The sequence below is a fragment of the Gallus gallus genome, chromosome 5, assembly GCF_016699485.2.
Source record: "Gallus gallus isolate bGalGal1 chromosome 5, bGalGal1.mat.broiler.GRCg7b, whole genome shotgun sequence".
NCBI classification, from domain to species: Eukaryota; Metazoa; Chordata; class Aves; order Galliformes; family Phasianidae; genus Gallus; species Gallus gallus.
In genome coordinates, this window is record NC_052536.1 from 15641589 (window position 1) to 15655240 (window position 13652).

General features: G+C 53.2%; 1 protein-coding gene across 30 annotated transcripts in view; it reads right to left on the reverse strand.

Annotated features, from left to right (window-relative positions):
• Positions 1–900: 900 nt before the first annotated feature.
• LOC423110 (USP6 N-terminal like) overlaps positions 901–13652 on the reverse strand; it is a 66277-nt gene continuing 53525 nt past the window's right edge. For 29 of the 30 annotated variants that reach the window (XM_015286812.4, XM_015286811.4, XM_046942301.1 and 26 more), the window contains 9 exons: positions 13057–13164; positions 9825–9934; positions 9257–9305; positions 8432–8552; positions 7531–7625; positions 6534–6599; positions 5344–5443; positions 4529–4681; positions 901–4372 (listed from right to left, as the gene is read on the reverse strand). In XM_015286812.4, the coding sequence (XP_015142298.3) occupies positions 3210–4372; positions 4529–4681; positions 5344–5443; positions 6534–6599; positions 7531–7625; positions 8432–8552; positions 9257–9305; positions 9825–9934; positions 13057–13164 (1965 nt within the window). In that variant the 3' untranslated portion in view covers positions 901–3209. Of the gene's footprint in view, positions 4373–4528; positions 4682–5343; positions 5444–6533; positions 6600–7530; positions 7626–8431; positions 8553–9256; positions 9306–9824; positions 9935–12214; positions 12289–13056; positions 13165–13652 lie in introns of those variants that run through there. The other variant, XM_040701709.1, reaches the window with a different exon arrangement.

Below are 13652 nucleotides of genomic sequence, written 5' to 3' on the forward strand. Positions count from 1 at the left end.
TGAGAAAAGCCACTGAGCCATCAAACTTCCCGTGCTGCTCTTGAAGTGCTGCACGGCACTGAGCTGCTCTTGGCCCTCCCTCTCTTGCTGGCGTAGCTTTGGGTTTGCAGTGGAAGAGTCAGCGCCTGGTGTAACCATGGTGCTCGATACCAAAGGGCCACTCTCCCTGCTGCCCAGCTGCAACACCCTGCAGCCTGCAGGAAGGACGTGGAGGGTGGGGTGTGGGAGAGGTGCTGCCCACACGCAGTTCCTGCAGGACGCTGTTAGTGATGAGAGGCACCAGTGAATGGCGTCAGCATGAATCACCCTGACTCAGCGGATGCTGTGTTGGGGTGCACCCATGTGAGGGCTTCAGGCAGGGGAATCAGTGCCAGCCCTGGGTCCCCCACCGCAACAGAGCCGGTGCAGAGCACTGCAGAAGGGCTGCGCTGGGCTGTGAGCACAGGGAGGCAGAGAGGAGCAGATTCCTGTCCCGCTGCTGGGCCCCACTCAGCCCCCTGGCTGCTGCCTCACGACGGAGGCACAGGGCCAGGATCAGCTGGGATGCAGCTCAGTCCCAGCCAGGGCTGCTCCTCCAGCCAAATGTCTCCACCATTTGCACACACGGAAGCTCACACTTCTGCACACGTCAGGGAAGCACCGGGCCCTGCCCCAGCAACCGGAGTGATTTTCCATCTGCATGTTCACCTATGAGTAGCCCAGCGCTTCCTCCTGCCTCTAGCACGGCTGCCGCAGGGAAGCATGGAGGGGAGCAGCCTTACACTAACCTTCTTTCACCATTACCACCATGTAAAACAGCACTGAACACTATGCACAGCCTGTTTGGATCACAGCTAAAAGGAACGAGTGACTTTTTTTTCCCCCCACCAAACTTCCTGACAAAACAAACCACCACGGACATAGATATATTTTTTTTTTAAGTAATAATTATAATACATTAGAAAGAGTCACGGAGGAAGCGTTCCACGCTGTAAACAAGAATAGCAATTAAAACAAAAGCCAATGGGAGCAGGGCTGTCAAAGTGCACGGCCGAGCCCCGGCATCCAGCGCTGCGCCCTGCACGGCTGTGCTGTGAGGACAGGGAGCGAGGTCTGTCCCTGGCGCTGGGCCCTGCAGCTCTGCTGCTGCCCACACTGCATCTGCGCCATGCACTGGGCCAGGGGACAGCGCAGCCCGCAGCAGGGCAGCTTGGCAGGGCCAGGAGCTGGGAGCTCCTTCCTGAGTTTGCTCACGGTCGCACTGAGTTTGCTATGGGATGGAGCGGATGAGGACGCACTGGAGCGAGAGCAGCTGGAAGGGAGGCAGCACCCAGAGAGCAGTGCACGCTGCTGGCTCTCAGCAGCCCCTGGAGCGCTTCAAGCCCCCTTCCAAGCAGGGTATGGCTGCTACAGAAGGTAATAGCTGCCTGTCCAGATATACTGCCCAGGTATTGTAGCACATTAACAGCTTTCACCACTGCACGGTTACTGATGAACACACCAATTAAACCCGTTGAAGCACTTTTGCCTTAACAACAACCCATGGTGTTTTAAAACACAACTACTGAGCACCCATATGGCATTTCTAAGTGCTTCACCAACAGAACCACGTGCCCCTGGCAGCGCCTGGCAGAGTAGCTGTGGGGTCTGGAGCAGAGCAGGGCTGCAGAAGCAGCAGCAGGTTCCTTCTGTTGGCTCTACTGCTAACGTGCACATACCCAACGTGGTAAACACCCAAGGGGACTGAGTGGATGTTTTCTCCTAGTCAGGTAGGCTTTGCTACGGTGCAGCAGCCTGAGAGATGAAAACCAGGTTTCAAAAGTCTCCTTTAGATCTTACAGGAGCTTTGGCCCATGGCTACCATTGGAGGGACAGGCAGCAGTTCCACCCACTGTCCCAAAGGTGACATCCCCATCCCCTCTGCCACAAAGCAGTCTCACATACCACACATCTGGCCTCGAGCTCCTTTCTTGCTGCTCCCATTGCTCCTCCTTGCTGAAATCCCTTTGCCAGGAGCTGATATGTGCTGGGCATGTGGGTTTGGCCCAGTTCTTTCAGTGGGGTGAGCTGCCCTGGCTCCCTGTGCACCTCCAGCCAGGTGGTGACATCCTGGGGTCACAGTGCTGCCTGGAAAAGAGGCGCTGCAGGCAGGGATTGGCTTAGATGCCACGTGGTCCCAGGAAAGCTGGGAAGGGGACAGGCCCTCAGGGCTCTCCACTGCACAGAGATGCAGGGGCATCTGTCCGATGGTGATGCTTTAGGGCATCAACTTCCAAGCCTCTGTACCCAGGTTTCCTTTCTTGGCTGCCGATTTCTGGCTGGGTTAAACAAGGACAAAGAAAAGTTGGGCGCAGTGTGCTCCCTCTTTCTAACTTCTGTGGTGTCTCCACCCTGAAATTTTACTTGTTCAGGCAGAAGCAGGCTTCAGCCTGGGCACCACGATGAGACACCACCACACACCTCCAGCAGCTTGCGGGCAAAGGCAAGGTGCGTGACAGGGGCTTGCACTACTGCAGCTAAATGGTGCCCTCAGGCTCACCAGGGCAGCAGCCAATTCTCCCCTTCAGTCAGTTTGAGGCAGCAAGCCTGCTTGCTGCCCTGGACCTGCAACACCCAGCCTCAACTTTCACCACCATCCTCATCACCTGGAGAACATGGAGGGTCCTCTGCTGGGGTCACGGCCAAAGCTCACCACCACCAGCTGCTAACACCTCCCCTCTGTGAGGGCAGCCAGGGGCATGGAAAGGGACTGCCAGGATAAAGGGACTTGCATAGACTTCTGGGCAGTGGTGCTTGCCTGCTGGCATGCCCCAGCCCCATCTGAAGGGCTGCTGATTCCTGCAGGTCTGGAAAAAGAAAGAAAGGCCTATTGCTACAGAGGAAGGAAAGCCTCTTGCTAAGTATTTTGGACTCCACTGCCTTATGTCCATCTCTGCACCCACCCTGGGGCTCTGTGCTGCCAGGGGGCAGGCAGCGTAGCGCACACATTAACCAGCCCTGCTGCTCTCCCCAAACGAACCCAAATGCAAGCACTTCTGTCCATAGAAAGGAAACCATGGATGCAAACCAAAGCGGAGGCTGCTGGTGGCTCTGGGCTCCGCAGCCCTGGCTCTCGTACCAAAGCGCAACTCCACGGGACGCCGCAGGCAGGCACAGCCCTGTTTGAGGGCATCGTGGGGCTGGTGCCACACTGGCCCCTAGCTCCAATCCCTGCTCAGCCCCGTACCCCACTAAAACGTCACCGACTTGGGCAGCCGCGCAGGGGGAAGAGAGCCTGGGCTGAAGTTGTTCTCTGACAGGGATTTGGAAACCTGCGGGGGAAGTTTTGGTTTGGGGCTGAGGGGGGGGCGCGGTGCTTTCAGTGCATTCAGCGGTTTCTGGGTGCCTTGCTGGACTGCCCCCGTGTCTGACGTGGCAGGAGGCAGCAGGGAGGTGGCAGCCAGGGGATGGGCGGCCTCCGGCCAGGGCAGTGCCACCTGCCTTCTGTTTGCCAAGTCCTGCTCAGTCACCTGGGCCACATGCAGGCGGGTGGTGGTTTTCACCACGGTGTGGAGGCTGTTCCCCCTGGCCAGTGCCACGCTCTCTGACAGGATAGGCGTGCTGCTGCCCGATGGCCTGCACGGGGCAAGCGAGCCTAGGGCAGTGAAGCCTTGCTCAAGTGCCATCTCTGTGCTCTGCTGCAGGCCACCAAGCTCACCCGCGGATGCCGACTTGGGCAGTGAGGCCTTCGAGTCCATTCCATTCAGCAACAACACTCCATGTTGCGTCTCGCCTATGTCCTCAGGGATGTCCCTGTGCAGTGCTGTGGCCTCCTCCCCAGGCAGGGAGGATGCCTGTTGGTCCTCAGATGGCCCACAAGCAGCAGGATCCGGTGTGTGGTCCATGCTGGAAGGCTGCTCAGGCGGCTGGGCCTCCCCAGCTGGTGCGTCCACAGGAGCGTTCGATGCAGGGTGGAAGGAGCCCACAGAGCTGCATAGGGAGGGAGTGGGGCTGGGTGGCTTGTGGTGCGGTTCACGATGGTCGTCGTGCTCAACCCCATGTCCAGCATTCAGGGTGGGCTCCCCACTCCCCACAGCATCCTCCAGGCTGGCGGGGAAGGCCTGCATCTCACTCGGCTTTGGAGACTGCCGCTGTGCCACGTCCTCCGTCGGCTGCCCCTCACTCTGGGGAGGATGTGGATGGCTGTCAGCTGCTTCGTGGGCCTGGCTGCCTGGCACATCGGGAGTCCTGGCAGCCGTCCCTTGGTGGCTGGGGGGCTGTGCGGTGCCCCTGTCTGAGGGGTGCTCACCTAGCAGCCCATTCTGGCCATTGGCTGCTGCATTGGCCTTCGTGGCCAGAGGGTTGAGGGAGAGCTCCAGGCCCAGGGGTTTGCGAGGGAACTCGTCGGGCTTGGCTGCACCAGAGGGGAAGCGGAGGGAACGATGACACGAATAAGGGAAAAATAAAAATAAGAAATTAAGAAAATGCATTAAAAAAAATATATAAGTAATCAAAGGGGAGCAGGGGGACATGTGGTGAGGGACACAGGAGCTGCCGGTGCTCTACCCACCAGGCGGGGGGAGGTCAAACTTCATCTTGCGCAGCTCGCTCATGGACACCTGCAGCTGGTCTATGACAGCATCATCCTCGTACTGCAGCGACGCGGCGATTTTCTCCTGCAGAAATTCCCGCAGGTCTTCCAGCGTCATCTTCAGCAGGCGCTCTAGGGAAGGGCAGAGAACACAGCAGGGTCAGAGCAGGGGCTCGGCCTGACCCCACAGCTCTGTTTTGGAAAGTGAACAAGCACTGGGTTGTCTAGGTGAAGAGTGAAATCCATTGAGCCACGTGTCCTGATGCTCTTTTAATGCTGAGGACTTGGGGCTGTCTATGCCAGCCATGCCTTCCCCCCCACTTCCTCTGGGCAGCAGTTCAGCAGTAGGGGCTGGCTGCTGATGGTGGTGTGAGGGCCTATGAAGGACAGTACGCAAGCTAAAGGCCATTTCTGCAAGTTCTCCTCAGTACCTCTAGGAGGAGAAAAAGCTCCATGAGACAGCCCGGTGGCCGCCTCCACCCATGCCCGCAGGCAGGAATGGGATACAGGCAGGGACTGGATGGGGCATCGACATGTCCCACACCACACGCTGCTCACACTCCTCGGAGCACAGATAAATTTCAAAGCGAGGCTGAAACTGCTGCCTGCCATCAGAATTAAAACTTTCTGGAGGCGGCAGCCGTGCAGAAGCTGTTTCAGCCGGCAGCAAATCACTGCCTTTGGATGGCAGCACAGGCTTGGGCTAACCCGACCCCAGCGCCGTATCCCTTAGTTAGCAGCTACGTGGCAGCTCATGCTGTACACTCTGCCTGCCCACCACACGAAACACTTACTTTTGTGCAGCTTGAGAATGGTGTAAGCCATGGCTGTCAGGACCCGCTCTCCCTCCAAGATGTAGATGTCCCACAGCCGCAAGGTGAGGGTGAAAGGTGTCTGCTCCCAACAGAAACAAAAGCATCCTCTTAGCACCAAGGTAGCGACACTACAGGCTGACAGCACAGAGGTCAGCAGTGTGACTGTGTCCCCTTGCACTGAAACACCCCACAGTGGGGCACCTGCAATACAAAACCTTCTTTTGTAGTCTCTGGCTCGAAGCTAATAAACCTGATAGCTTTTGATCGACCTCCTTTTGTCCTCTGCAAAAGGTTCTGATCAACACCTGGGCCCATTCTGACCAACAGGAGTGAACTGGTATTCAAAATGATAGAGCATCTCCCAGGGACATCAGCCAAGATTTACGGCACATCACCACTAATGAAATTCATACTGGTCTTACTGTGACATTAAAGTTGGGTTTTAGGATGCTACACCTGCACTCCATAGTTCAGTGCAACTGATCTCAGCAGCTCTTGTAGAGCTGTTGCTAAGGGGATTCTGCATTTTGTACAGCTTGTAGTGACAACAAGGCTCCGCATGCACACATCTGAGCTCACTCCCAAGAGGCTGGCCTCTGTTTTACAGGAGGCAGGGAAGCAGAAAATTGAGACTGTGGACACACAGACGTGCTAAACATCAATTGGTCTCGATCTGCTGTTCATGTGTGCGAGCAAAAGGCTGCCCAAAAAACAATGCAGTCTTGGCTTGGCCTGGCCCTGGACACATGAAGGTAATTTTCTCATGCTTTCATGCCTCCAGTGCACGGCCTACTCATTTATGTGCAACTGTTGCAGTGCAATTTGTTCAGGTTTGTGCCTCGAGCTCTTCCCCATACATGTTTCCAAAGCCCAAGTGAGGTTAATTGCCCTCATATGGCTGCAGCAGAGCAGGGAGGAGGAGCAGTTCTCCCCATGCGTGTGGCTGTTGGAGGATGCTTGTCACTCTCCATGAATGACAGGCAGTTAGCTTCTTATCTTCTCCCTTGTTGAATTTGCTGCCTTATGAGAGCATGCATAATACTCCACCTTATATATTACTAAAAGAATGTTAAAAATATGCCATTTTTTCCACAATTAGCGAGCAGAAAACCCAGATAGATTTGGTATGCATGGGTAGCAGAGCAGAACGCAGCCCACGGGGTCCTCACCCGGTCGATGAAGCACTGCAGGAACCACTTGGTGGTGTAAATCCCTGTCGTCATCTGCTCCTTGTCCTAGGATGAGACAGTAAGCAGAGACGCACGTTTCAGCTCGAGCAATCTGTGGGGCTTATCTACAGCCTGTCAGGCTCCAGCCACGCCACAACTTCAGGGAAAGATTCCTAAGAGCTTTTCTGCCTTAATCTCTACTCCAGGGATTTACGAAAAGCTCCCAGGAACCAAACCCACGTACTCCACAGAGATTAACATTGGAGTTTCCATAGTGACTCCTCCCATCCTGGCCTCTCGGAGCACACAGAAATGAGGAACCCCAGGCATCTCACAAGCAAACCCACACCTGCAGAGCCCAGCTAGTCATGCTCATTCCTCTTCGGCTCCCCCATTAACTCCACCTCCCAAACCTTCTACCTAGGCAGAGTTACTTGAGTTTATGCCATCCATCTCCCACTCGTTTCTCCCCCCAGTGGCTATAATTAGGTGAAAACTGGCAGGGCTGGGGCTGGCCCTCTGGCAGCAAGAGACAGGAGCTGTCTCAGAGGATAGCTAGCTGTTCCTGGAGCTGTGCCACTGAGCCCCTGGGAGCACCAGAAGCTCTCAGCAGCCTGACCAATGAATACTGAATGTCTAAAGCAAATGCAAGGGAGGGGGGAAAGGGAGCAGGTGTTACAAAACAGTCTCTGCAGCCTTCGACTACAGTTGACATGCCCTGCAGACACCCCTCCAGCCTCTGAATGTCATGCCAGCTGCTCGACCTGTGCAGCCTTCAGATTTTAGCAGTCCCTGTACCAATGATAACCAGCAAGCAAATGGTAGCCGTTCCCCTCAGCACGATTCATGGAAAAACCAGCTTAAATGCTTGCCCTTGTGTGGCTGAAGCATAGGGTTAGAATTATGTTCAGTTGTGCGTAAGTTTGGCAGAGCATTATGCTACTAGCTTTGGCATTAAGTGTGACTTTGTGTGGGAAGATTGATAACAAAGAGATACCATGTGCTTCTTCAGTTTCGGAAAGAGTTTGCTTAAAATCTGCTCGTGGTGAGCTTGAAATCTCTGCAGCTTTGGGAACCCAGGAATAAAGAAACCTAAGCGAGAAAAGACAAGAGGAAAAAATTAAAGGAGCTGGGGGGAGTGGTCATGGGGCAGCCCCATGTCGTAGACATTCATTCCCTGTGCATCTGTGCCAGCATGGATACAGCACAAACCTGCTATCTGGAAGGAGATGTGCTTGGCAAGCCTATAACAAGCTTCTTTCTGCTTTGCATCCCAAAACCACAGAATCACAGATAAAGCACTGCTTTAGCAGAGAGCATCAAAGCAAGACCAGGCTGGGTGTAGGCTTCTTCACAGAGCCATCCACAGTTGTGAGGCCATCAGGGCTGGCCGCCTGCTTCTGAAATTGCCCTCTGTGCACAAATGACTGCTAACCACAAGATGAAAGGAACTTTAATGTGGTTGAACCAAAATAATACAGCCCATTCAGTGGAATTGCATCTTCATAGAAACTTAAGGGCACGTAGCTCATGGCATATTAAAACCAAAGTGTCTTGCAGTGCTCTTGGATGCACTTCTGCTAGTCTTCTTAAAAACCTGTAAGCTTGAGTTAATCGACTGCCAGGGGCAAAGCACTTTGGAGGGGAGATATCACCTATATAACTGCGTTAATTATACAGCATTAGAGGCTGGTGCTGATAAACTACGTTCTTCTCTTGAGCCTGTCTGCCTGAAGCAGAGCTCAGCTCCATGCTCAGTTTATGCTGCCATGTAATTAAGCCATGCACGCTTTAAGGAGAAACAAGGCTCTCCTGGCCAAATTACACAGCAGCCTACAGCCTCCTCTCAGCACGCCCCACACAGCAAGAGCTGCTGCCCACATCCCAGCCATCCTTACCATGCATTGCGTGCTTCTGGTTGGTCAGCAGCTGTGCCAGTGCCCAAAACGCATCTTCTTCGTTCAAGTACATCAGCAGGATGGCTGCGATCTGACTCATCCCCTGGCAGTAGCTCACCTCCTGCAAGAGCCAAGGGGCACACGTGCTGCATGCTGCCTGTGGCTCTCTCTGCAACCCTATCAGACTCTCACGATCTGTTACTGGTGAAAAGGGGCACATGGGGAAGACCTGGAGATGGGAGCACATGGATCCCGGGCCCCTCTGATGTCACAAGAAGCCCAGCTTGCCTGTGTCTCCCATCCTCCTCTAAGTTCTGTCCCAGTTTCCAGGTATTTATTGTTTATTCTCCAGTTTACAGTTCCCATATGCCTACAGTGTCTGCCATATGGTCTACACAACACCTCCAGGCACCTCCACACGATGATTAAAACCAACACACAAACCATTCTCCCTCTTTTTCCTACACAAAAACAAGAGTCCAGCTCTGAGCCAGGGCTTTAGAAAGCCCTTTGAATTTGTGTTATCTGCTGAACAGCACCTTCAAAAGGTTCACCCAAGATTTTAAGGATGCCAGAGCTGCGAGACAGGTCAGCGAGCAGTCATTTCTTTGACTGCCATCTAAAGTCACCTGTGCCTCCTGCAATGGAGGTAGTGCACTCAGCAGCCAATTTAGGTCTATTCTGCCCAAGCATCACAGCAGCCCATGCACACCAGCATTAGAACTTCAGCTGGCATGACTCTGCCTGAGATACACACACCTGCTGGATTTATATTCATGTATCAGCACAGGGCTTTCACTGTAACTGGACTAGCTTACTACTTACAGTGTTGTAAACTGAGTATGCCGACAGGACGTGGAACAGTGCCTGTTGCCTGTGGAGAAAGAAAGGACATTAAAACGTGCCGCTCATAGAAACTGAGCTCAACACACCCATGTGTCAGGTCTGGCAGGGGGTGATAGTTTCCCATAGTCTGGAAGTCAGTGGGGCACCAAATGCTTTAACCCCAGGGGAAACAATGTCACGTTTCCATTAGCAGGCTTCTCCCTTCTGTCCCTGCTAAGGGAGTCATCACCGTATGGATACGCAGGGCAGTGCATACGGTATGCACACTGTACGTAGGGCAGCTCTCCAAAACCATGCACCACAGAGGCCACGTATGTTTCATCCCCCTCCACAGGGACTCCCCACCACCCTGGCCACCCCAAGCCATGCCCTCTGCACTTGCAAGCCCAGCACCTCCAGGGCCAAAGCACCACAATGGACTGATGTGCCAGGCGCCAGAACTGGGGCTGAGCGTGGTCCAAGGCAGATCTGCCCAAAAAGAGGCTCAATAACTGAACCCAATGCCCACGGGCCAAGATTTGTCACGTGTCCCTCAAGTGGTACTCACTTCACGCCATAGCGATCCCGGAACATGATGTGGTTTCGGAAGGTGCGGTTAACATCCAGATCTATCTGCTTGATTTCCGAGGACCAGCTCTTTGCTTGTTGTTTCATTTGCTGGAAAGGAGAGTGGCAGACAAGAGGAAGGGGTCAGACATCATCTAAGCCTGCACCTCTTGATGTGCAGCCATCTCCCCGCAGCAGAAGTGGCAGCCTGTGAGATGCAGAGCCACTGAGGAGCGATCCTAGCAGTGAGCAGTGACCTGGAGGTGAAGGGATGAGGAACAGCAACCAAACTGAGCACAAGCTCACCCTCCCACTGATGCAGAGCAGCTGTAGCTCGGCAGCATGTGTGTGCCTGCACAGCAGGATGTGGGCCAGCACATCTTACCAGGCCCCAAACCCCTTGCAAGCACAGAGGTAGCACTGCTCTGGCTGATCCCATTGTGCAGCCTCTTGCTTGCCCCTACATCCACAACACAGGCTTCTTCATGGCAGCCAGCCTGGCACTCTCTCTGGGCTGTAACACAGCTTCAAGACCTCTGCTGGTGCTTGAGGAACGATGCACACCCACAGCAAACAAACAGATGTATGTACACCAACAGCACGGAGCTCTTCAGAGGCTCAGTCATAACGAAGTCCAAAGCATTAAGACTTTGGTTCCTCTGGGAAGTGATCCTTACTTCCCATGCAGAAGAGAATCATGTTAAGTTTCATGAATCCTAGAAAAGCCGTTCTGGGATATTGCTTGGATTGGTGCAAATTTTAAGGCACTGGCTAAGTCCAGACCAGGATCTAAGCTCAAAACTGAGAATCCTCACATTCCCCTATGCTAGTTAATCATTTAAGGCAGTGTTACACAGAAAGGACTGAAGTCCAATGCAAAAAAAAAAACACAAAAAACCAAAAGCAAATTAAATTGAAAGCTAAGCCCACCTGAACCAAGAGCACTCCAAAGCTCAGGAGTGGACAGACAGACATCAGGAAATGTTTCTTTACCATGAGGGTGGTCAAACACTGGGACAGACTTCCTAGTGAGGTGGTGATGCCCTATATGCCTGTCAGTGCTCAAGAGGTATTTGAGCAATGCCCTCCAGCACTGCCCAGCCCATAGCACCAATCCAGCCCACTGGGGCCAGGCACAGCCAATGCTCCCTCAAGAATTTTAAGTCTAACCATGAAAGCAACTGTATGGAGGAGCAACAGCACAGGGCTGCTTTTGAATTATTGCTTGACTAGACTAGTGGCAAACGTGACAATGAAATGATGATCAGATAAATGCTATCGTCTCCCTGCATTAAATCCTGTACTTCCAGCACCTGCCCTTCACAATGCACAGTCTACCTGAAGTAACACAATGTCTCACACACACTGTGCCACTTGAGTTCAAATTTCCCCACATTTCACTCCAGTTTTCCCCACCAGAACAGCATAGACATCTCTCTCAAAGCCTTATAAAAAACTGTACTTTGGCATCTTCTGACTACTCCAAATGGGTCATCCTCAAGGCACACGGGATGTGTTTGTGCCACAGTTTGCCCCAACAAGATGCAGCAGCCATGGGACCAGTCTCTGCAGGTCAAGGGGCTGAGCCTGACTCAGTCCCTTCTGAAAGCAAAACCCCCCTGCCAGGATGTGCCTCTGGAGCTAATTAACAAGAGAGATAATTGCTAGCGGCAGGTGGCACCAAAGAGGAGGAAGATTAAGACGAGCTTTTGGGGGGGTTGAGTACAGCAAAGCCTATTAATCCTGAAGCTCCCGCTTATTGCAGACTCTCCTCTGAAGCACAGATAAACTCCTTGTGACTTTCATTTGTTTGGACTGCTTCCCTGCCTGCACAGCACCAGCTTCCTGGGAGGGAGTGTGATAAGAAACTACGTTATCATAGGCAGCTTCATTATCCCTGCTCATTGCTGTGATGCCAGTCCATGTTCCCCGAGTCCCTTCATGTGACTCCATCCCGGCAGCACTTCACTATTAACATCCATGCTTGACTGGCTGTAATAAGAATTAGCCTCATCCTGTGTAATAGGCAGGGATTTTAAAAGTGACTGCACCTCCTGGAAGTGGAACTTTAATTTCTGCCTCCAAAAGGCAACAACCTCTGCAACACCCCAGTGCTCACCCATGGCTCTGGTCACCATTACAAGAAATGTGTCCAGGCTCTTAAGGGCAAGCTGAGGTCTGCTAAGAAAGTGTGTGTGCCACTCCTGCTGCAGAGGAGCCTGCTTGGTCTGAGCTATGCTAATGCAAGCTAATTGTGGAACAAGGTAGGAGAAGAAGCCAGGCAGCGTAAAGCAGCCTTAAGGTTTGATGTGAAAAAACAGAAGAAATACAGCAAGCACCATTGCTTGAATTTCTGTTCAATGCACACCACAGAAATCACTTATTTGATACCAAGGAATCCACAGAAAAGTCTGCAGGATGAAGAGCTCTGGTTGGAAGCAATGCAAGTAGGACCTTGCTCCTATCTGCAGAAGAAAGAATGGAAATTGATTTTTAATAGAGACTTTCAAGATAGCACTGCTATAATAATGACCGAAGATAAAAGGAATACACCAGCTGCTTCAATCCAAGCCATTTCAATGCTTGCCAACAACTTCTAGCTGCATGTCTAAGTTAAAAACTAATCAAAAGGCTTTCTAGACCTGTCCTCACCCCACTGTAATTGACTTTCTTGAGTAGCAACCCTTTGTAGGCTGGTTCAAGGCTTCTGACCTTGCTGCGTACTTCACAATGCAATGAGTAAGATTTTGAAGTCCACAGAGAGGTCTGGAGCATCTATCTACACGCAGTGGCTACCTACTCCAAGTGCACTGGGCTACTGCACAGACCAGCAGCTTGGGGAACCACAGCCAGCACCTCCATTGAGCTTTCTGTCTGCTCTCGTTCCCAAAGATGCAGTAACACCAACAGCTCCTTCGCCAGCTGCTTGCACAGAACACGTGGGAGCAGCACACTGGGGAAGCAGCTCCTTCCTCAGCCCTTGCTAACTTTAGGCCTTTCCTTCTCAGAGTTCTCAGCAGGTCACTGCAGGGATTCAGCCCAGCCACCAGCTCACGTTGCACTCTCCCTGTCCCCAAAAGCTTCCCCATGGGGATGCCCCACTTCCCCCCTGCCCATCGCAGATGCAGATTCCCGTGTCCTCAGCGGGTCCTATGTCCACCATTGGTCCACCCTGCCCCACCACAGCAGCCCAGGCACCTCCCTCCCCACTTGCTCCCGTGCTGGTCCCATACCTCATACTTTCCTTCATTCTCCTTCTTCATCTTCTCAACGTCCAGCAGGAGTGACCAGACCTGGCCTCGCACCTGGAGCGGAATGCCTTTGTACACTCGCCGACACATCTGCCAGGAGGAAAAGGCATGCACCGTTAGTGTGCCGCAGCACGGCTGTGCTCACATAGCACAACAGCAGCCCTCAGCTACTGGACCCCTTGTCTGTCCCTGTACAGAGAGGCGTTTCCAGGCTGATGGGTGGGCTGGGCACCTGCAGCCATCAAAGACTACTCAGCCAAAATCCAGACACACCTCATGCTTTTGAGCTCACTAGAAGAGCTGGACACAGACCATCCCCGTTGCAGGTGGATGCACCCCAGGTGCTTCACAGCTCTTACACTTCTCCTAGCCAACCTGTCCTTGGACTCCTCTCTTGATATCCCTTGGGGACAGAAGCAGTACCCTTGGCTTTGCAAGCCTTTGGTCTGAGCTGGTGTGGCCACTCTTACCTGGCTCCTCAGGGACGAGGAGACAAACACATTTCCCCTTGGAGAGGAGAGCCCTCACCACAAGAATCACAGAGATGCATCCACAGCAACAGCTGAAGGCAGACAGAT